Consider the following 24,929-nt stretch of genomic DNA (forward strand, 5'->3'; position numbering starts at 1 on the left):
CCAGGGAATCTGCTAATACCCAACGTGGCGTGTGGGAACCTGGGGCTGGGCAGGATTAGCAGACATCTGCCTCCAGAGATGTTTACTTCCTTAGGAGGAGCCCTGAGAACAGGGAGACAAGAGGGAGGTTGATGGGGTAATTTAATGTGGCCATGGAGTTGACCTGGTTGACAGCAGGTGCTAAGCACAAGATTAGCATGGCAGCATGTTATAGCTAGTCTTTTAAAAAAAATGTCAAGAAGCAGCCACACTTTTTGTTGTAATCAGTGTATAACTGGGAATTCTACATTTAATGTTAATCTTGATCAGATTTTGAGAGTGAGGTAAAGTAAAGTTTTAGTTGGGTTTGGCCAATGAGAAAAATTCTGTATGAAACTGTGCTGTGGCAAATGTGACTCCCCGTGTTGTGTGCTGAGCTCAGGTCCCCGGGGGCGCTGCTGGGCGGTGGAATGCTGTCGCTGATGGGGTTCGCGGTCCGGGGCCCTGTGGGGGCCGGGTCAGGCTGTGAGGAGATGAGCGGCGGCTGTGACTCTTCACCCGGCTCCCTGTCATGAGGTCATGGGTTACTTCTGTCATTGGTCAGTGCGGTTTGTCCTGAGGAGATAATGACTAAGCCCAAAATAGCACTTTGCTGCTGCTCTCTTAGGTTTCTGAGGTTTGCGAGAGGTATTTCAGATAATGGAAATCACATGCTTTCAAGTGTGAGCTCATCAGCAGAGAGGTCAGAGAAGGACGGTTGCCTCGAGCTCACTCTGTCGGCGCTTTCAGTCTCCAGTGGGTCCCGCTGTGTTACTCTCTGGGATTGTTAGAGGCGTGTGGCCTGACACAGCGACCCTCTGACAGGGTATAGCAAGACTGCGACTGCTCCTGAGCTCAGAGATGCTGCTTCAGCTCTGAGTGCTGTTCCTGCACAGATGCCAGCAACGCAGAGGTGCGCGTCCGCAGGGGGATGCTGACAAGTACTCGGGCGATTACGGTGCAGAACTGTGGTGGCACGTGGGAGGAGGTAGAATTCAGATGAGGGACCTGAAATATATGATGATGGCTGGTTGGTTTCAAGGGGCTGCAAGGAAGAGGGGTAGACAGGCAGACAGTGGTAGTCTTAGAGTCCAGGGATTCTTTTTTTTTTTTTTTTTTTAAAGATGAGAGAATCCTGAACTCTTTCCTGTGAGCAATTTTGAAAGGAAGACATTGACTTTATACAGTGAGACACAGAGAAGGGAGGCTCCTGAGGAGAGGAATTAAACTGTCTTTAAAATGTGCTTTTTTATGTCTGAGCACATTTTATGCAAAGAAGATGATGAGTTTCAAATTACTGTTCGATGTATTATAGTTAAAATTTTAAACATAGCTTTTCATAAGCCTTTAATTCAGTTTACAAATCTTGCGTTGGTGAATCTAATATAAAATCATACATTTAAAATAAATTGAACGTTAAGCTAAAAATTACATATTTCAAATAGAAATCACAAGGGTAATCAGATACTCTGATATATTATATTTTAAAAACAAAAAATTCTGTACCACAAATATACTCTGATTATGCCAGGGATGGTAAGTTTATTCCTAAATATAATTTTTGTATAAATACTGTCAGTTTGACTTACTTCATCATTCCACATTTAATTCTAAACCTTGCTGAGCCTGAGGACAGCCAATATGGTAGCGTCTTGTCAACTCTGGAAGCTGAGATTAGAGCCAGTAGTTCAGGGTTACAATATGTTCTTGTATTAGGATTATGTCTGGCTTCAAATTTAAAAAGTACACTCAATCAATGATATAATGGCTTAAATATGATGAATATTTTTCCCTTGTATAAATAGTCCAGAGGTAGGTGGTCTAGGGCCTTGATTATGTCAAGGTGTAATTAGGGAACCAGCCCCTGTCTTGGTGCTCACCATCCTATCACAGTGTCACCTCATGGTCTAATATGATTGCCAGAGCACCAGCCAACATGTCCACATCCCTGCCAGAGGAGGAAAGAAAAAAAGCAAAGAAAACCCAGCTGGTTCAGCTTTGTTTATGTACTGTTCTTCAAAATCTCACACAATACTCACTTATTTTTCATTAACTGTCATTACCTTGCTGACAAGAAGGCTGGGAAATTCAGTCTTTTGTTCACTTAATGCACTGTGCTGCTAAAGTATAACTTGCAAAAAGACAAAAATACAACTCCTGCAAATTTAAGAAGGTCATGTGTTAATGATTTTATTTAGCTCGTTAAAGAGGGAACAGTAAGATATTAAGACTGGCTTAAGTAAGAATCTGGATTACAGAGATTTATATTCTCTGCATAGAAAATTCATTTGCATCGCTGTGAACAGGGATCATTTGCGTTACAACACCCAGCACAACGTTGAAGGGGCACTCTGTTATCTCTTTGCCTCTTTCCAAGTATTGGATACTTTTTAAAACAGGGACCTTAGAAAAAAAGTTAGGACTCGCTTAAGAAGGAAAAAAGGATGCAGTTTCTGCCTGTCAGGGGGCCAGATATGTTTGCCCAGGTCTTGAGACTTGGAGGCTGTCTTCAGCTAGAGTGATTCGCCCTGCACTGATGGACACCCTAAACCAGCCTCTCCCTGGCCTTAAAAAATTTTTTTTTATTAAAAAAAAAAAATTGTAGTAAAGTATACATAACATAAAAATCATTTAAACCATTTTAAGTGTATGATTCTGTGACATTAAGTATATCGACAGTGTTGTGTAACCTTCACTACTATCTATTTCTAGAATATTTTCATATTCCAAACAGAAACTAGTACCCATTAAACAGTAACTCCCCATTCCCCCTGTAACCTATGTTCTGCTTTCAAAAGTTTTTCATGTAAGAGAAATCATACAATATTCTTTTGTGTCTGGCTTATTTCACTTAACGTGATGTCTTCAAGCTTCATCTGTAGCGTAACATGTAACAGCACTTCATTTCTTTTTATGACTGAGTAATATTCTATTGTAAGTATATGCCACATATTTTATCTGTCAGTGGACACGTGGGTTGCTTCCACCTTTTGGCTATTGTGAATTATGCTGTTGTGAACTTTGGTGTACAAATATCCCTACTCTTCAATTCATTTGGGTATTGTACCTAGTACTAGAATTGCCAGTTATGGTTATTCAATATTTAACTTTTTGAGGAACCACCAAACTGTTTTTCATGGTGGCTGCACCATTTTACATTCCCACCAACAATGTACAAGGGTTCCTATTTCTCCACATCCTTGCCAACACTTATATATTATTTTTTAAAAATGGCCATCCTAGTGGGTGTGAAGTGCTATCTCATTTTAGTTTTGATTTGCATTTCTCTAATGGCTAATGACATTGAGCACATTAATATGGTCATTTATATATTATCTTTAGAGAAATGCTTATTGAAGTCCTTTGCCCATTTTAAAATTGTTTTTTTTTTTCCTTTTGTTGTTGAATTGTAGGATTTCTTCATATATTCTTGATAAGATGCCTTTATCAGATATATGATTTCCAAACATTTTCCTTGGATAATGTCCTTTGCACAAAAGAGTTTGATATCTATGAATTCCAATTTATCTACTTTTGTTGCTTGTGCTTTTGTTGTAAAATCTAAGACTCCATTGCCTAAGACAAGATCTTGAAGAAATTTCCCTATGTTTTCTTGCATGAGTTTTATGGTATTAGCTCTTATAATTAGGGCATTGATTCATTTTGAATACATTTTGAATATGGTGAGAGGTAGAGGTTCAAATTCATTATTTGGTATGTGCCCCCTTTAATTTTAAAAATTTTAATTTTTAATTTCTATAGAGTAAAATAATCTTTTCATTGTATGGATTTACAAGCATTTAAAATGGTTGGAGTTATATAATCACAACCACAATCAGGATACATAACAGTTTTCTCAGCCTAAAATTATTCCCTCTTGCTGCTCATTTGTTGTCAACCTCTACCCCCACTGCTTACTCCTGGCAACCACTAATCTGTTCTTCAAACCTATAGTTTTGCCTCTTCCAGGATGTCACATACATGGAATCACACAGTATATATCCTTTTGAGTATGCCTTCTTTCACTTAGCCTAATGCATTTGAGATTCATCCATGTTATAGTGGGTACCAGTAATTCATTATTTGGATTTCTGCTTTCTTGCTTTTTCTTGTCCCTGATCTTGCACCTGAGCAAAGGTAGAAGGATTAGCTTTACATGGATGTGACACCTGCAATCATTGTTGCAGGTGAGTATGAAGATAATATTGAAGAAAGCTTAAGGCATTTCCTTCTGATGGCCATTTTCTCTGTGTTGTAGGACATGAGGGTTCCTGTATAGGGTGAGGGGTAGGGTGGAGTGGGGGTTAGGGTTGGGGTTAGGAGAAGTTTTGAATTGGTTGCTGTTGAGAATATGTAGAGAGAATTGATGAGTGAGGCGTAGGATTTTCTTCTCCTACCCTGTCGTTATGGTTAGGGAGAGGTCGTGGAACAACTTCCAAGAGGCAGTATCCTCTGAATGGACTGGAATCCCCAAATCTCCTGCCTGATAGAAAGAATGAAATTAGAAGAGGATTCCCTAATAGCCAGTGCACCAAATGAGTATTTGAAAAAAATTCGTAAATTAGAAAATTTCTTAAAAATTATTAGTCTATAACAAATAATTGTAATTCATTTAAAAAAGCAGAAAGAAACATTTTCTTATTGAAAGTAATAAATGTTTTCATCTACTGAATATATAGCCCTGCGCTAAGGACTGTAAGGAAACCAAAAGAAAGGAAACAATGTTCTATTCCTTAAGCTGCATTTATTCTATTTAGGGATGGAAAGAGTAAAACACGGTTTTTCCCATCTTTCTGCGTGCCTCTGTTGATAATGTCCCTCTTGGGGTGATGTCACCCCCATCTCATTCTGGGGTCCAGCTTAGATCCTGCCCCATTCCAGGCAGCCTTCCCCTATACTTCTCCCCAAATTGCTTAACACTGTGCCCCGGGCAGCTGTTTCTGTGCATATCTTCATACTTGATGGTAAACTTCTTGAGGCTATGGGCAAGGTCTTGAGCATGCAACAGGATCATTTTGTGGTTTAAGGTGGGGCTGAGAATTTGTAATTCCACGTGATGCTTTTCTGGCTGGTCTAGAGTCTACACTGTGAGCCCCACTGGTCTTTCAGCCCACAGGAAAGAGAGTTTTCAGAGTTCTTACCTCCCTCTCTTTGGAGGCAGTTATTATTCATAAGTGTATGGCTCATTTCTGCTTGCATGAATAGCAGAACTCCTTCTCCTTAAGGGCTACTTCTCTGGTTCCTTTCAGAAATACTGGACTTACCATTCCAGGAAGGATTCAGATCTTTCATTTATTTGTGATTGTTTGGATAATGACTCTTACAGATGGAACAAGCCAATTTCAGTTATTTGGTGTTTCATGGTAAATTATCATTACTGCCAATAATAAAAGGAGTTGAAGGCTAGAGCCTTCCCTGCTATAAATTGCTACCAGGTAAGAATGAACACAAGTGTCAGACTGAGTTCTGCATAGATACAGCTTTATTTGCAAGCAGGCACAATGCAGCCATGAGACCTGCTTTATATTTGCCATGAAGTTCCAGCTCTGGGTCTTTAGGTGCTCCGTGCTCGGTGCTCGGTGCTCTAGCACTAAGCATTCAGTGTTTGTCTTAGTAAATGGGATGATATTTCATAAGCTGTGTGTTGGTTTTCTATTGCTGCCCTAAAAAATTACTACAAACTTTGCAGCTTAAAACAACACAAAGTTATTATCTCACAGTTCTGTAGGTCAGGAGTCTAGGCACGGTGTGTCTCTGTTCATTCTCTGCTCTTAGTTTCCTGAGACTGAAATCAAGATGGCAGCAGGGCTGCCGTCCTTTCTGGAAGCTCAGGGGATGAAATGCTTCCAGGCTCATTCAGGTGGTTGTCAGAAATCAGCTCCATGCACCTGTAAGACTCAAGTACCCATTTTCTTGCTGGCTGTTGGCCAGGGGTCCTTGTCAACTTCTAAAGGCCACCTGCATTCCTTCAGTTGTGGTCCCTCCCTCAGTCTGGGGAGCCCACAATGGGTTGACCCCAAGTGAAATTGAATCCTCCTCATGCCTCATGTTTCTCTGATCTGTCCTTCTGCTTCATCTCTGTTCTTCCTCTCTCTGATCGACTCTTCTGCTTTTAAGGGCTCATGCAATTATGCTGAGCCCATCCAGATAATGCAGGATAATTCCCTATTTTAAGATGAGCTGATAAGTAACCTTAATTCTGTCTGCAAAGTCCCTTCTCAGCAGTACCCAGACTCATGTTTGACTGAAAAAAAACAGGAGGCAGGAATCTTGGACGGACACCTTTAGAATTCTGCCTATCCTGCTATTTTGCATCAGGGGCCTAATAATTCCCCAGAATCAGCAGCTGGATGTGGGACCAGGGGCCCACTTTCGGGGCCCTAAGAGTTCTGAGGGCCTGCTAGATCTTCATACCTGAGTCATACAGGGCTGGAGTGCCTCTGCAATATTTCTCGTTAATCCCCTTTATTACAAATATCATGAATTACACCACTGAAAATAAATTTCCAAAAACCATATTGCTAATTAACAAAGTCAGCAATTTTTAACCGGCAAAAGCCCATTTCTAACGTGAAGTATGCTGATTAATGAAACCTTGGTGTTGCCTGGTGATAAGGCTAGTTAGCTGATATTTGCAGCAGCCATCTTTTGAATGTGGTGTTTTGATTAAGAGCTAGCTATTTACCTCTGGAGTGCATATTCCAGATTAAGACATTAATTGCTTTTAGGTAGTAGATTAAAGCCAACTGGCACATGTTTATGTCGAAGTGTTTTGAAACAAAATTGAGATCATGTCTCTTCTCAACCTCTTAGTCCTTATATACAGTGGATGTGGAACATCTATTTGTTGAGTAACTAAATGAAGTGAATTAATGCATTTCCCTGCTTTAATATATAAAAACAATTAGGTACAGTATAGGAACAGCATCACAGATCAAACTGTATTGGGAGAAAGTAGAAACATTACTTAACATTTCTTTTAATGATGCTTTAGTGAAGGGAGCATGGCTCTATTTTGATGTTTTCCTACTAGATTTAAGCACCCGTATGTATCATCCACAAAGTGTACACGTTTACAGCCTCACAGTGTCTTGGGTGTGACTTGATAATGCACTGCATAAAGAATAAAGGCTGCCCGCCCTTCACAAGGAGCTTTTAAAAATCAGGCATTTGAAGTAAGTAAAAAAGGGGCTTATTGAGTGTGATGTCAGATAACTTTCGTGTTTCATTTACCATCAGCAGGTGACCTATTTTTTCTCACCCCTGTTATTTCTTCCTCAGAATTTCAGTCTGAATTTCCCCAGGCCTCACCTGTCTTTGGGGATAATAACTCAGATTGCACTGGCTTGTTGCTCTAATCTCCTTACACAAGGTCCCAGGCCCTTGCAAAAGTGTTTCTGTAAGTTTCTGCAAGTCACTGGGGCTTATCTCACATGTGCTCCTGAACTGGGAAGCTTCTGCTGCTGGGGAGCTGCTGCGCCTCTCTGCTGAGACCTCATCCTGCATCAGCACCAGTATCCAGACATCATGGCACCAGGGCTCCTTGGGGCTGGGAGGCTACTGCTGCCTTTTTCCATGCCTTGGATTAGAGGGCTCTCAAGCAGCATTTAAAGTTTTAATTTACTGACCCTTCCCTTCCTTCTCATAGGAGAAATCCAACTGATGGAAACACCATGCTGTGCTTGAAATGCCATCTTCTTTGGTCAAGGCTCTCTAACTGGGCCAGCTTATTGCCTCGCTCCTTCTTCCCTTGGAGTGAGTCCTCTCGGGTTCCAGCTCCACCAGTTTGCTAGCCCTGCCTCAACTCCAGCAAGGGGCAAAACAGAGGTTCCTGCTGCAGAGTATTCCTTTATGCTTTAAGCTTAGGTCAAATCTTCCCCAAATTCCAAGTCTCCTCATCCCCACCTAACCACCCTCCCACAAGCATTTTTTGGAGGTTGTTTGTAAGGGATAGGTGTCAGACTGGAAGCTCTGCCTAGGTATCTTGGTCTTAAAAATCTAAGACTGTCATCTGATTTGCTAATTTACTTGAGTTTACCATTTGGAATTGGCTATTTAGTGGCATTTGCTTTATTGGTAAAGGACCCCCCCACCCCCATATCATCTTACTCATCTCCTGTTTGTTTCTCTTTTTGTTAACATTTCCCAATGTGAAATGAAAACCTAAAACAGATAAAATTGAAAGGAACCTTTACTATGAAAGCTCAAAAAAAGAAAAAATCCATAAGATGATTGATACCAGAAATTGTCACTTTTCATAGTCTCCAGATGTCGTGAAAAATGTAAGATCTACTTTAAATGCAGTAACTAGCCTCAGGTGTACTACTCCCAAATATTGCTTTCAAATATATAAGTAATTATTTTTAACCGAAACACTCAGGAATGAAAAGTAACCCCTGCCCTTCTCTCTTTCACTGCCTGGAGATAAAGCCTAGTTTGGTTTATTTCTACCAATCCTTTTTTAAAAATATATTCCTTATTTGGCGATTTCTAAGCTCCAAAACAGTCAGCTCTGAGATTAAAATGTCAAAAAGTGTAGGGAAACTGGCTGCTGGGAAAAGTGTATTTGGGGAGTTACATAAAGGCAGAATACTGAATGGGGGCAATGCTATGTCTTAAAGGTTGCAGAATGAAGTGATTGAAGGAGACTAGTGACTTTCTCCTCAGACTGACACAAGGCTCCGTCTATACTATTAAAGAAGCTGGCTGGGGTTATTCATTTGCAAGCTGTGTACTTGGTCCCTGAAAGTTTATGGCCATTTAATGTGTTTGGCATGTTTTTGGTTTCTTTTAACCTTAAAAGCCCTCTGTCTTTCTCTTGGAGAGCCCACTTCCCTGTAACACCTAGCAGAGAATGAAGGAGATTCAGATGAGGAGAGGAATCTGGAGTTTGGAAGAATTAGGTTTAATTTATGATCAAGAGCATTCCCCGTTTATCTTAAACCTGGGAGCTAGGAAAGTTGGCATTCCAGCCAAGGTCACTGCTTGGAACCTGATGGGAGAGGATGGCCCGTGGTGGACTTCCATAGAGGCCCCACCTGCTCTGGGCTGGATGTGGATGTGGGGTACCCTTGTCCCCAAGGTATGGTCCAAGCCCCCACCCCACTCTTGGTACGCCAGAATCTGCATTTTAGCAGTATTCCCAGGTGATCCCTGTATATACTGAAGCTTGAAAAGCTACTTAGTACCAGTGCCTTCAGCTGCCCAGAAGTGATTGGGAGCCGAAGGGACTTTGGCCGGGAAATGGCACGCGAGTTCTGGCAAGTTTTGTCTTGTTTTTAAGAGCCTCTTGCTGTAAAACTTGGCTGGTAGCTGGAACATGATGCTTTTTGGTTTAATGTGCATTACATTCTTGTTGATGTGGAGGGACTAATCTTACAGTGCTTTGGGAGAATTTGAATGTTTTGTCCTGCACAAAAAGGTGCTGAGCAGTAGTTTCCCTGAGTAAGGGGTATTGGGATGGTGGCTTTCTCAGTTTTGATCTCTGTTGATAAAGAATGTGGCTTTAGGGGAATTTTTCATATAAGTAACGCAGAAATCAGCGTCACTGTGGTTTAAAAGATACAATTTTTATTTTATTATTAATTTTTTTCTTAGCAAAGTTGTTGGTTTACAGAAAAATCATGCAAAAAATACAGAGTTCCCATATACCACTATTATCAACCCCTTGTGTTAGTGTGGTACCTTTGTTACAATTTATGAAAGAACATTTTTATAATTGTACTTTTAACTACAGTCCACTTAGATACCTTTTTTTTTTTAATTTTTTTTTTTTGGCTTAAACAGTGGGAATGTATTAGTTTACCGTTTGAGGCTGGGGAAGCGTCCAAATCAAGGCCAGTGCGTTCTCCCCAAGAGTGTGGCATGCTGGGGCTTGCTGCTGGCTGCTTGGTCCTTAGCTTGTCCCATGGCAAGGCACATGGCGGCCTTAGATGCAAATTTAAGCAAAGGTGAGTGTCTGAGTGACTGCAATGGCTCCTAACTGGTGTGGCCTCCAGGTGTCATCCTGCATACAAAATCTACTCATCTGATCACACCACAGACTCTGAATGTGCCTAGTTGTAACATCCCCTTCTTGTGTAGTGGATGCTGTGTCTCCTCTCTCTGTGGGGTGTTCTGCCTTCATTTTCTCTGATTCCTCAGAGGCCCTTTTTAAATGTTATTTGGTCACTGTCTTTCAGGATAGTGTCTTTCCTGGACTGTCTGGTGACCTCTCTCTCCTAGATGTATATACGTATGGGGGGGTCAAAAAACTGCATGAAAGGTGTGTGGGGTGTGTTGTGTGTGTGTGTTTGGTGCAGGCAGGCTTTGCTGTAATGTGATTGGTCGGGGATCCTGCCATTTCCTCGGGGAGAGTCTCCCCCAACTTGTGATTATTTCCAGGTTAATTTTCTAGGACAGGTGAGTTTCCCTAGAGGAGAATCCTCCGGTTTCTTCCTGGGCCTCCAAGCTTGGCTGTCAGTGTTCTCACAGCTGAGTAGAGATGGGAGGTGGTGGTGCATCTGGGAGCTCAGCAGTCTGCATGTAGGATTTTTCATAATCCCAGTTTTTCAATTTAGCACTCAAAAGTTGAGCTCTCAACTCTCTAGGATCTTGGAATTTCAACCTTGCCACTCTAGTATAAACTCAGCTTTCAGGATGAGCAAGGAGGCACACTTTGGTTTGAGAAGGGCTCTGGTGGAAGGTGCGATGGGAATTCTTGCTTAGATTTCCAACCACTTCTTCCTGTCTGGCCTGTCCCAGGCCCCTGCCTTCCAAGGTATCTGCTGTGTCCTCAGCCGCAATTCCTGAGCTCTGGGCCTGGGCTTTTCTCAGGCCCCCGACACACTATCCAGTACTAACTTTCTGGTCTGCTCAGGCCACTGCCGTGTGGCCATCTGCTTTGCACTTTCAGAGATTTGGTTACTTTCCTGTGGTTGTCTCCTGTCCCCACCCGTCTCCCTTTAATCCCTTTACTGAGACTTTAATGATGCTTTGAATGGGAATGGAGGCGAAGGAACGTTCAGCTGCTGTGTGTTTAATGGAAAGTGCACACAGATTTGTTAATGAACAATGTAGAGAGCAAAGAATCAAGCCTCTATGGTTATAAATTCATCTTGTTTTATAGTGTTTGTGGTTCCAGTGTTTGTAAAAAGCAATTTATGAAAAGATGACATTGGAGAGTGGTTATTTACATTCACTAAATAATATTTCAACTCCTAGTAAAAGTTAGGATAGAGCAGAGACAAATAGGTATGAATAGAGATTTGCTGGCTATAAAACCAAGGTCCATAGATAATGGGGTGTGGGAAGTACTCTGGCCCATTTCCAGAGTTACATGTTTAAAAATCCAAATTTCACTGTTTTGTAAGTGCTGAGTCAGAGTTCAGTGTGTGGGCTTTGAAATTGCACAGACTGGGATTTGAGTTCTGCTTTGCCGTGTGTGTGACCATGAGCAAGCTGTTTAACTTACTTGAGCCTCGTTTCCTGACCTGTAAAATGGAAGATAATGCTTTTCTCCCAAAGTTGTTAGGATTGAATGAATTAATGTATGTACTTGGCTTTGCCCATGTGACCATTGGCTCCATGTTTGTTTATAGTGGTATATTCTAGGTCTCCTTTTGTATCTAACATTACTATTTACTGTGCCGGTCTCTGTGTTAAGCCTGGGAACCAGAGTGACTAGTTCCTGCCCTAATGGATTTTCCCCAAGTTGGGGGGCGCAAATGAGCTGGATGGGGGTGCTGTATTTGAACCTAGGCCTCCCCACTCCAGAGGCCCTGCTCTTAACATCATCACTCCTGAGTGTTGAGTATTTCTTAGAGTTGGAGGCTCCCTCTGAATAAAATACAGTCACAGATGATTAAGTACAGCTTGAAGATTTCTACATGGATGGGCGTGGATGCTTTCTGAAGGGCCTGGATGACACTGGGGTCAACTTTACAACCATTCATAATAACCATAACCATTGTACATTCACATGAAATAGCCCACATTTTTTTTTATTTATTATTCATTTTATTGAGATATATTCACATACCACGCAGTCATACAAACCAAATTGTACATTTGATTGTTCACAGTACAATAATTAAAGTGAAAAGGAGCAACTAAAGTAAAACAGAACACTGGGTGCCCTTGTCTGTTTGTTTGTTTGTTTCCTTCCCCCACCTTTCCATTCATCCATCCACAAACTAGACAAAGGGGAGTGTGATCCCTATGCTCCCCCCCACCCCAATCCCACTGTCCCGCTTCATAAGCCACATTTTTATACAATTGTCTTCAAGATTCATGGGTTCTGGGTTGTAGTTTGATAGTTTCAGGTATCCACCACCAGCTACCCCAATTCATTAGAACCTAAAAAGGGTTATCTATATTGTGCGTAAGAGTGCCCACCAGAGTGACCTCTCGGCTCCTTTTGGAATCTCTGTGCCACTGAAACTTATTTCATTTCCTTTCACATCCCCCTTTTGGTCAAGAAGATGTTCTCCATCCCACAATGCCAGGTCTACATTCCTCCCCAGGAGTCATATTCCACGTTGCCAGGGAGATTCACTCCCCTGGGTGTCTGATCCACGTAGTGGGGAGGGCAGTGATTTCACCTTTCAAGTTGGCTTGGCTAGAGAGAGAGTAGCCCACATTTTTTAATACTGGAGAATTTTTTCGAAGGGTGTATGTGTATGAGAGTAGGTGGTTCCGAGCTTGGAAATAGATCCCTTCAGACCTGCTATAACTATACCTTGAAGGGTTAAGGTGAGCTGAAACTCACAGGTCTCCTTGAGCAGTGGCTTGGCTGTGGGTTGGGCTGGCTTAGAACTCTCAGACAATGATAGTAAAAGCCTTTTCCTCCCGAGAGCTTCAAATGGAAGAGAGCAGATGAAGGGGCAAAGGATGGCAATGATCCATTTTACCATAGGGACTAGGTGGGGAAGCAAAAATGTGGACAGACTCTTGTATTTGTTCGGGTTCTGCTACACTCTGTCCTGTTAGGCCTTCTTCCTAGTTTGTGTCTCCTCCACAGCAAATATTTCAGTCTGTGCTCCCACCCCATCCCTTGTGTGTATTCTTAAGTGGATATATCTGTTTTACGTAAAATCTGCATCATCCTTTGTATACTATGTGTAGCCTAGATTTTTCCACTTACAATTGTGAGCATACTTTCCCCTTTTCCTGTGACCATTGTTTTGTTTTTATTTTGTATTTTGAAATAATTTCAAACTTACCGGATAGTTTCAAGAATAATACAGACCCCATGAAGAGAACTCCAACATACCCTTAACACCACTCCCAACTATAAAACGCCAGTTTTAACATTTTGCTACCTTTGTTCTATCATTCTTATCTGTCTGTCATCTATCTATTTTCTGAAAATTGGAGAGCAGGTTGCACGCACCATAATCATAAACATAATATTTCCCTGCACATTTGCTGCAAACAAGGATAGTCACTTATATAATCACCTTAAATGTAGTTATCAAGTCTGAGAAATTTAACATTGATATAAACTTACATTCTATATTTCAGTTTTTTCTTATGTCTTGATAATGTCTTTTTGAACCTTTTTTCCTCCATTTTTAGATGCCATCCAATGTCATGTATTGCTTTTAATTGTCATTATCTCTTCAGCTTATCTTTTTTAACTGTGAAAACATATATATATAACACGTTGTCCTTTCCCAATCCCTCCCAAGCATCCCATTCAGTGGGATTAATTACATTCACTATTTTGCTCTACCCTTACAACATGCATTTCTCCAACTTTCCCTTCACCCGAAACAGAAACCCTATATCCCTTTTGTGTTAACTGCCCATTGTCCCTTCTCCCTACTCTTGTAACTGGTACTCTACTTTCTATGAGCTTGCATATTCTCTGATATTTTCTTTGTGGTTACCAGGGGGCTTAAATTTAACATCCTAAATCTATAACTCTCCATTTGCTTTGATGCCAACTTCAATAGCATATATAAACTGTGTTCCTATACTCCTCTGTCTCCCTTCCTTTATGTAGTTCTTGTCACAGATTACATATTCATATGTTATGAGTCCAAAACCGTTGATTTATCATTACATTTTATGCCTTCGCCTTTTAGGTCCTGCAGGAAGGAAAAAGTGGATTCACAAACCAGAAATACAATTGTACTGGTATTTATGTTTACCTGGGTCATTATTGTTACCAGGGTCTTTATTTCGTCACGTAGCTTCAGACAGTTGTCTAGTGTTCCTTTCCTTTCAACCTGCAAAACTCCCTGAAGCATTTATGGTAGGCTTGGTCCAGTGGTGATGAACTCCCTCAGCTTTTGTTTAGTTGGTAATATCTTACTCTCTCCCACATTTTTTTTTTTTTTTCTCCCTCATTTTTGAAAGATGATTTTGCTGGATACAGAATTCTTGACTGGCTGTTTTTCGCTCTCAGCACTTTAAATGTCTTCCCACTGCCTCCTTGCTTGTATGGTTTTGGTACTTAATCTTGTTGAGGCTCCCTTTTGATGTGTTACTTCTCTCTTGTGGCTTTCAAAATTCTTTATCTTTGGCAATAGTTTGATTATAACATGGCAGGGTGTGGGCCTATTTGGGTTTATCCTGTTTGGAGTTTGATGAGCATCTTGGATGTGTATGTTTATGTCTTTTGTTTAATTTAGGAAATGTTCAGTCATTATTTCTTTGAATGTTTTCTCCACCGCTTACTCACTTCTTGGACTCCCACAGTGTGTGTGTTGTTATGGGTTACACAAGCTCTGTTCACTTTTCTTCATTGTTTCCTCTTTCTGCTCCTCAGACTGGATGATTTCAATTGTCTTATCTTCATTTTCACTGATTCTTTCTTCTGCCAGCTCCAATCTGCTATTGAACCTCTCTAGGGTTCAGTTCTGGTTGGTTCCTTTTCCTAATTTCTACCTCTCTATTGATATTCTCTTTGTGTTCATCAGTCATTTTCCTGATTTCCTTTAGTTCTTTTTCCATGTTTTCTCTTAGCTCTTTGAACATATTTAGGACCATTTTTAAAAAATGTCCCAGGTCTTGTCCTCTTCATTGATAATTTCTAATGCTTTTTTCTGGGCCATCACTTCCTGTTTCTTTCTATGTTTTATAATCTTTTGGTGAAACCTGAACATTTTGATATTTTAACATCTTGTCAGTAGAATTGAGACTCTGAGGCTTCTGTTCCTTAAACTTGTATCTAGCTAGTGTTGTGACAGAGCTTTTCTTAAATGCCAGGAGCTAGTAAAAAAAGAAATAAAAAATAAAAGAAGGAAAAAAAAGAAAATACCTTTCCCAGTCTTTGCAGATTGACCTGTGCAAATGCTCTCCTTTAAAGTTTATCCATATAGTGAGTTTAGAGAATAGTTCCAGGCCAAAGTCAGGGATTGCCCTGATCCTTTCTGTGCTTACATTTTGTCTTGGGTGTATACATGTAGCCCTGAGGGTTCCTCAGAATGGCTCCTCTTCCCCAGCAAAGTGTCCCTGCGGTCCTGGCACTGCATGGTATCTCCTCCAGCCAGCAGACCTTTGCTCCAGGCATCCACTTGACTGCTCTCCCATAGCTTCTGTAGGAGTGCTCTATGAACTGCTTTCTACATGCAGGGCATGTAGAAAGTGAGTCCCTCAGGCTATCCCATCAGACAGACATGCTCCCGGCATGAGCACAGTGGTTACTCTGCTCCCTCCAGAATTGGAACCAGGGAGCCACACTGGGAGAGTGAGCTGATGAGAGGTGGGGCTGGATCCTGCTAGGGTGCCATGAGAGCCTAGCACTTTTATGTAGCCTTTTTCTTGATATGGCACTTGCTTTGATGCTGCAGCCCTTTAACTGTTTCCTGGAGCTTTGAGAAAGATGTGTCTGCCAGTTCTTGCCAGTTATTTCAAGCTTCTGTTTGGCTTCTCACTCTGCCATTTTGAATGGGGTGGGGCCCCTGCCAAACTTTTTTGACCATTCTGTTTTAACGTTTTAAAAATTTCTCTTTCTCACAGGGTTAAATAAATGATGAAGACAGCCATATGATTAAATACTGCATTAATCATTTAAAAATCATGGTTTCTAAAATTTGAAATACTACCCTTATTTGTAAGGTACTATAAGCTTTAACACTGTGGCCTATTTTAAGATTAAGTAGTACATTATAGCTGCCTGGGAATTGGTTTAATTTTGGAGTAGTGTAGATGCTTTCATAGTAAACCTTTAGATGGCAGCATCTCTCACCATAAACTGTATTTGGAAAATAATTTCTCAGATGGATGAGATGTTTGAGACAGAAGGATGCCCAGAGTTGTGCACTTTGTGGCATTGGACCCCCAGAGGGTCAGCCATAGCTCAGAGCTGAGCAGGAGGGCGAGTTGTGACCCTCTCTGCCTGGCACTTTCCACCTGCCTTCTCTTGCTGATGTGAAAGGTTTCCTGTCTCTTTTGGCTTTTTTAAAAGCACTCTTTAAGTATAAGGCAATCAAGGAAAACATTTAGGATTCAAGTGGGTGATTCAGGGCCTTCAATGTAATGTACTGTTTGAAAGGAGGAGCAGAATATGCAGTCTTCCCTTTTTAAACAGTTTATTGAAATATAATTCCTTTTGTCTCTTAGATTTGCCTATTCTGGATATTTGATATGAATGGAATCATACAGTATGTGGTCTTTTGTGACTGTCTTTTTACATTTAGCATGATGCTTTCAAGTTTCATCCATGTTGTAGAATGAATCAGTACTTCATTCTTTATTGCCCTGTAGTATTCATTGTATGTGTATATCATAGTTTATCATCACTTGGTAGACATTTGGTGTTATAATGCTGCTATGAACATTTCGTGTGCAAATTTTTGTGTGAGCATATATTCACATAGGAGTAGAGTTGCTGGGTCATATGGTAGCCTCTATATTTAGCCTTGTGAGGAACTGCTAAACTGTTTTCGAAGTTGGCTGTCCCATTTTACTTTCCCAGTAACAGTGGGCAAGGGTTCCATACAGTCATATTAAGAATTCTAGATTTTCTGATAAGTTGGGGGTGTGGAGAAGATAGGTGATAAAGACTCTCAGTCTCTCTTATGTCCCTGAATTGCGTGCTGGACTGGCTGCTGTGCGTTTTTGAAGGCAGCTATGTAAGCTGCCAAGAAAGCAATCATCTTCTCTGCCCCACACAATTACCGTGCGTCACCAGTCTGATAAAATGCCTGCGATATATGGCTGCTCAGAGCGTGTTGATATTACAGGCCAACTGTTTGTAATCCTTGCCTCCTGACTTTGGAGATACCAAGCAACCAAATAGTCTTTGTCCTAGTTAGAGAAAAATTCTGAATAAAGATCCCTTAACCACAAGCTGTCCAGGTTTGAACATGTCAAAACCACCTACCTGACATATACTGAAGACAGCTGTGGAGACTTCACAGCAGAAGAGGAGCATTTCTTTTTGTCAGAGTTTACATTCTCAAAACTGAGCTTACCCTTTTCTTCTTTGACAGCCCAGACTGGACATTTCCGAGTCTGTGCTGAAATAACTGTGTGTGTGTGTGTGTTTTCAAGGGAGGGGAAGGAGCCGGCTCTTCCTTTTAGGCATATTTGGGTCCTGGTAAAGACACACACTGTACATTCTGACGCTTTGTTTGCATCTGGAAAAAATTAGACACACTCAAATCTTTCCCACTGCAGGTCCGGTCAGGAAGCCCAAGTATGTGGAAAGCCCCAGAGTGCCTGGAGATGCAGTTTTAATCCCGTTCAGAGAAGTGGCTAAACCAGCAGAGCCCAATGAGAATGGTAAGAATATGTTTTCAGTGATTTTTTTTTTCCACCCTAAAGATTCTACATAGTGGCACTATCCTTTTCAGAGTGAAACTTGAGTGCCTCTTACAAGAATGCTTTGCTGAACTGAATGCATTTGGGAGGTTTTTTCCTCGGGCAGTAATAGATATCTGTTTAGCTCATGCAAATTCTTGGAATTATGTACGTAATGTAAGCATAGTTGAGTGGCTGCACATGAATTGTTTAAAGGTTCAATCTTATTTCCTCTGAATTTTGCCCCACCTGGGATTAAGGGAATGTGAAAAGCCAGCAGTTTACAATTTCCAATAATCTGATTTGTTTTCAGTACACTACTGTTTTAGAAAATTCAACGACAAGCTTTGACTATAAAGCTGAAACTGAACAAAACTTATAATAATTAGCTTTCTTAAAGGGATTTGGTAACTTTTGAAAGTTTCTTATTTTCTTAACATCTAAGATTTTTCTTTAGGGGATATTGAAGTAGGTTATTATATTAAAAAAATACAAATTGATTGAAACCTTTTAGTTAAGTCATTTTATATTTGCCCCCCCATCTGGTTGTAGCATTTAATAGATATATTAGTAGCTCACTCTCTCTGCTTTTTCCTTAGTAATTCCATTCAATAATTCACCTGTTTGTTCCTTTCTGATCGGTTCCCTGACTCATAACTTTTATGTTCTTGTAATTTGGGTGTTTTGAACTTGCATCCTATTTTCCTATAAAAACATACAGCTAGGAATCCTGGTCTGTGAGGAGAAGGCTCTTTTACTTTCCATGGGGACCTCAGTTTATGTAGTAAGGCTGAAGGAGAACTTGGGAAAACTCATCCTCATTTCCTCTTTGGATGCCTGCGACTCTCCCTTCCCCATCTGCAGTCTCCTTTATGCTCTCACCACTGTGTGTGGGTTTCTGTTTCTGGTGATGAATGGTGAGGAGTGGGTAAGAAGTAGGACACAGGAGGAATGTGGAGTAGGGGTGGTGGTGTAAAAAAGGTTAAAAATCAACTGGGAGGAGGGATTGGCAGAGGCTGTAAATTGGGAAGAGGCATTTGGGATGGATGGATGAAGAGAGGGAGCCAGGTGCTGGGCATTCTGGGCAGGAAGAGGCCCCATTGTACCTGTCTTGGTATGGGAAATTCCACCCTTTTCCTCTCTGGTCAGAGCCTCTCTGTTAGTTTAGCTCTGAGTTTCCCACAGAGGATTTGTGCAGGGGAGGAGGCAGGCAGCTAGGGGTGTGGTAGTGAAGAGGAGAGCCTATGCGGAGGTGTCCCATTGGGTCAGCCCCCACTGATGCTTGAGGCTTCTCTCGATTGTGAAATTCACGTGTGCAGGGTGTCCGTGTATTTCCCTGTTCTCCCTCATTTCTGTCCTGAGCATAGAAAGAAAAATAAGAACCTGTTCCTCTGTAAGCGAATTATCACTAACATAATGCACAGAGTGCTCTGTGCATTTCAGAACAAGCTGCTACCAGTTCTCCCATACCACCCCCCAAAGCCTTTCTAGTCAAGGGTGGGTTGTGCCTCTGGCATTTTGGCGGGCCTGGATGCCATTATGTAACATTTTCCTCCCTGCCTGGGAGTGTAGTTGAGGGCTGTGTTGCATTTAGAGTCTCCCTAGGTTGGGTGAGGGGATATAGAAATTTAGGATTGTTACTGGGCAGAGAAAAATGGTTATAAATAGTTCCCATTGTTGAGAGCTTTTCCCACAATTGCGTGTCCTTCTTGGGGAGGGGGATATTCTTATGCTTGGCTGCAGGCCGAGCTAAATTCAAGCGCAGTGATTGGAATTGCTGGAGTAGCCTGGAGTCTGTTTGTGAGCTCACTCCTGAGGCCTGAGGCCTGCAGTTCGTCATCATTGCTCCCCAGGGGGACTGAAATTATGACATACCTGAGCTGTGAATTCAGGACCAGAAGTTTCCATTTTGCCTAGAATTAAGAAATAGGGTACATTTTCATTTTTTTTTTTTTTTAGGTGTCTAGAAAGTTATGATATAGTTCGTGTTTGTGGGCACATGGTCTTGCATGTAGATAACCATGGCATTGGAAGAAACCCCAGAAGTTATCTTTCTCTTAGTTGATGAGGGAGTTGGTTGCCTAACGAAATTGAACTTGAAAGTTAGTAAAAGATGGTGTGTTTTGTAATCCCCATAGAATCCTTTAAGTTTCATTGGGGTTAATTAAGTCTGCCATAATAAAAGTAAATTTTATGTCCAGGTCATTGAACCTGAAGGAGAGGCTGGAAGTAACTAAGACAAATAATTGTGTTTGAGTATTAATGCAATCCAATACAGGTGCATGATGGATGGACCCTAATTTCTAAGGTTTAAAATCGGCATCATCCCTTAAGTTTTAATTTAAAATTTGGCCTTATGCTTTCCATAAATGATATGTGCCTTTGATATATCTTTAACATCTCTTAAGACATTTTTTGGGTACTGTCAATAATAGCATTTCAGAATCCACCAGACTGACAAACTCTATTGAAAAAAATTCCTTGTGAAATGTTTTTTGAAATTGCACACAGAATTGTGAATGAAGTTTCAAGATATCTCTCCATGTTTGAAAAGTCTTCCCAGACTTTGCTGCCTTATTTTTGTTTTGATGGTTGTGCAGCTCTATATAAGTTCTTGATTCTTAGTTCTCTGTTTGAAATTTAAATCAAAATAAAACAAAAACCAGTGAACACTTGGAATTTGTTTATTAATTATAAGTAGTTGTATTTATGTGTAATTGTATTTATATTTTAGCAGTGGGTTAGATGTCATTGAGCATATGAAAATTTTTATCATAAGCAAAGAATTTGTTTCTTTATGAAAAGGGATTCCATAGTGCATTTAGTAGTTTAAAATATTTTTTAAAACAGAATTTTGTAGTATGGCAAAAAAAGAATGCTTTAATGAGGTACTCAAAATTCAACCCTCTTTTTTCTTTTAAAATGGCCATAACAAGCTGTGTGTTCTATAGAATAGGCTCTTTACAAATAAGGTTCCTATTGCTAAAGCAATATATTGTTTGGGGGGAAAAAGTCATTTATCCAGAAAGCATTACCTCTGCCTTAAGGGGAAAAAAACAACAGATGAATTAGACAAAATTATTAAATTATAGTAGAATTACAGCTATGTTTCTTTAAATTAGGGGCAACCATAATCCATTTAGATTTATTTAATATGCTATTAGCTACTTGAGCAAGCTTTGATGGGGAAGGGTGAGAAAGTTTTAATTTTATGACTCATTGCCCGTGGCACAGATCAATCTGAAAATATGGTGAAACTTCTTTTCTAGCAGTGTGGTTAGCAAATAAAACTAGCATACATGAAATAAGAGCCTAATTAAATACAAAACTGTCTTACTAGGAGTTCTTTTTAAAATATATGTTTAAGTAAACATTTTATTGATGTCTTCTCATGTTTTTGATTATGGACTATTTCAGACATTGAAAAAAATGGAGAGACTATAAATGATGTAATGACTAATAACACGTCTACCCACTACTCAGTTTAAGAGGTAAAATAACTGTTTACTGAGATCATATTTTCCTTCCTTCCCCAAGAGGTGACCTTGATCCTGTTTTGAGGGATACCTCTAACTTTTAGTTTCTTAACAATGATGATGCGCCATTTGCTCTTTGAAGCTTGAGTAAGATTTAGTTTGATGGAAGAGATATTAGAGGCAGGGTATCCTTTCATTCTGCATTTCCTTGAACAGACATCAAATAGATTTGAATGCTAGGAAAGGTACTATGTTGCATGCTATTTGAGATGGGTTATCAAACATAGGCCCTTTCTTCATGGAGCCTTAGAGTTTGGTAGAGCTATATAGTGACTATTATACAAGGGGGAGGCAGTGTTAACCCCTGCTGTGTGATGAGGTGGGAGTTCTGCTGATGGAGGGTCTGAGCATGGGAAGACTTAATTGAAGCTGTGCTGGAAGATTTATCTGGCATGGAGTATAGAATGGAATAGGGCCGGAAAGAACCTGGCATCCAGGAAAATGATTAGAAAATGATTTTATTAGTTCAAGTGAGGGACTAAGGTCTCAAGTTGTAACAGGGTTGGAAAAGAAGAGGTAGGGAATGGGAAGGTTTTGTGGAATTGCAAGTACCTGGGAGCTGTAAGAGACAAAGATGATGTCAGGGCCTTGAGACCAAATTAAGAGGACATGGAGCAGAGGGAATGGTTTTGGATTGAGTTCAGTTTTAGGCATGTGAGGTTTGAAACATCAAAGCCAAAGTGCCTAACCAACAATTAGAAATTCAACTAGGATTCAAGAAAGAGCTCAGGGCTAGAGGTATAAATCTGGGAGCAGTTTCCTTGGAATAACATCATGAGATTAGGTGAGTTTGTCCAGCAAAAAGGTCATAGAGAGGGAGGACTGAAGAAATATCAGTGAAGGGATAGAAGAACCCTCAAGACTCCAGTCTACTGGGAACCATGGAATTCCCTCTCTCTGACTCTTCTGCTGGTTACCACTTTCTCTCTTGCAGGATAGAGTGTTTGCAAGATCAAAGATCTACAAAAAAATGAAGAGGAGTTGGGCTGTTAAAAAAACAAAACAAAACAAAATTCCAGGCTTAATAGGGTTGTTTCAGGAGAGTTTTGAAGGTGAACAAGTTTAAGTTACAGGTAGGTGATGAGGAAATAGAATTAGTGAAAATAGACTTCCCCCGATGAAGTTGAGCAGGTAAGGGAAGCTGAGAAATCAGTTTTTAGGGTAAGAGGGGTAGGTAGGTGTGGTTGAGTTTATTTTTAAGACGAGAGAGAATTTAACAAGATCATAGACTTAGAGGTTTTCAAAGTGTGGGCTGTGGACTCCTAGGTTCCCCAAGACTCTCTCAGGGGTCTGTGGGGTCACAACTCTTTTTGTGATAATCCTAAGAAGTATTTCCATTTCTTCTGAGTTGACATTTACACTGATGGTGCAGAAGAAATTGTGAGTAAAGGTTCTGGCACCTTAGTACACATGAGGGCAGAAGAACCAATGCATTTGTGCCCGTTGTTTTCCTCCCCATCACACACTCATAGTTAAAAACAAAAATCCACAGAAGAATGTCCTTGACAAAGCACTAAAAATAATAATATCTTGGGCCCTAATACCCATCTTTTAAAAATTCTTTGTGATGAAATAGGAAGTCCACATAAATGCAAAAATATAAAATGTCATACTTCATACTAACTTTTAAAATTGAAAATGTTATTTGTTAACATGTAATGTTTTGGTCTTTTAAAATGAATTAATACAGAGTTTTTAAATTCTTAGTTTTAATTTCTAGTACAATAAATATCAGTAAATAGAACCCACATATGCCAAAGTTCTTTAGAGTCATCAGTAATTTTTAAGAGTGGGTCCTGAGACCAGATATTCGAGAACCCCTGGCTTAAAGGAAGGAAAACAAATGAGGAAGAAAATTTTAAATAGAGATAAGAAAATTAATCCAGAAGTCTGGTAGTTATCTAGACTTGAGGAGATGACAACTTAGAGCTAAGTGGTGGTAAGACTGTAGAGGAAAAAGGCTAGTTCAGGAGACGTTTCGAAGGAAGAAATGGCAAGTGTTGTGGGTGAATGAAAGAAAAAGTTTAAAGATGACTTGTATGGCATGTATGTTTTAGTATTGCAGACTGGAAACCAATTATTGACAGATGCAGAGCAGTTTCACGGATAGATGTTCCTCGATAAATACTGTCATGGAGTTCCAAGGAAGAGGGAAATGATGGTCATGGAAGAGAAGAATATGTGTGAATAGAAGTTGGGGAGGCACAAGGTTCAGCAAGAGGCAGGTCCTGAGAAGGGAAGGTGGGGGAAGGGGATTAGCCTCAGTCATGGGGCTCTCGTTTAACAGACTTGTTTGAGAGGTGCAGCCATGGAAACTGGTAGTAAGTCCGTTGTTCAAGGTCACACACCTGGTGAATGGCCGGACATGGTCAGCAAGGCCTGGTGCTTCTTGGAGAGGAGGGTGAGGGTGGGGTGTGAGAAGGCTCCATTTGTGGAGTGCTCAGTGGTAGTCTCCAGAGACCTCCGTGGCTCTAATGGGGTCTGGCTTTAAGGAGAGGGAATGATTAAACAGGAAATCAAAGTACTGAGTGCAGGTCAAAATGATAATCAGATAAAGGAGGGCATTTGTTGTCTTGAAGAAATAGTGAGTTCAGAAAAAGCTATTTAAGACAAAAAAAGTTAAAAGCAGAAAGCTTTTTTTTTTTTTTTTAAGAAAGAGAAGTAAAATCATACTGAATATAGGTAAGAACTCTTAAGAATCAGAAAATGAAATAATAGGAACTATGAGATGCGGTGTTAAAATTGGTAGAAATAATGACCAACTTTGGTTTGGCATCTCAAGGTTTATGAGGTGTTTTCCCATAAATTATTGTTTTTGAGCCTCACGGTGCCTCTGAGAAGTGAGTTTTGGCTGCTTTACTAATGAGGAAATTGAGGTTCAGAGAGACCCAACATTGTTGGGGCCCAAAATAGCTTAATCATGGAGACCAAATAAGCATAAGGGCAGCAGGTCTGAAGTTAAGGTGGTTAATTGAGGGGCTGGTCTGTTTATGGACTGTGCCTCAGTGTTGATGCCCCAAACATGGTCCAACAGCATATAATTAGCTTAAAGGGGGCAGGAAGGAAGTAATCTAAGAAATTCCCCTTACTTTCTCCATTTGGTTAACCCTCCACAGTGAATTTCCCTTACGTTCTCCATTTGGTTAACCCTCCACAGCATTGTGATATCAGGGATCCCATTAAAACACGATTGGGAGGAGTAGCACCCTCCAGCTGCTAATGGATTCCTGGGGAGTGTGAGGCCAATGATTCTCTCAACTCCAAATATAGCCATCATAATCTCTTTATGTTTTTAAATCTGAGATGTAAATTGTTACTGGAATACACGAGGTCTTTCTTCTCCTGAACCCCCATCCTCTCTGGCATTGTATGAGGTACACCCATTATTAACGAGTAATTCAGTATTAACTACCCTAAAAGAACACAGACCCTTCATTTAGAATGGCCCATTAAAATTTGATTTGGGGATAATTTTGCAGTAATAATTAGCTTAAAATTATATCTGGCGGTTAAAACTCACTCAGTATTTGGTGAGTAGCTGTGGAAGTGTGAATGCATTTCCATCTCACAGTCCTGGGTGTCAGTGTGATTTCCCCGGCTGCTCATCTCTCCCAAAACAGTGCTGTCACCCTTCACCCAGGG

General features: G+C 40.5%; 1 protein-coding gene across 12 annotated transcripts in view; it reads left to right on the top strand.

Moving 5' to 3' along the window:
• The window catches only part of TANC1 (tetratricopeptide repeat, ankyrin repeat and coiled-coil containing 1), a 250,240-nt gene that overhangs the window by 152,449 nt on the left and 72,862 nt on the right, over positions 1-24,929 (top strand). For all 12 annotated transcript variants that reach the window (XM_037848509.1, XM_037848510.1, XM_037848511.1 and 9 more), the window contains one exon: positions 17,629-17,733. In XM_037848509.1, coding sequence (XP_037704437.1) covers positions 17,629-17,733 — 105 coding nt within the window. The remainder of the gene's footprint in view (positions 1-17,628; positions 17,734-24,929) is intronic.

The sequence above is a fragment of the Choloepus didactylus genome, chromosome 9 (assembly GCF_015220235.1).
Source record: "Choloepus didactylus isolate mChoDid1 chromosome 9, mChoDid1.pri, whole genome shotgun sequence".
NCBI lineage: Eukaryota > Metazoa > Chordata > Mammalia > Pilosa > Megalonychidae > Choloepus > Choloepus didactylus.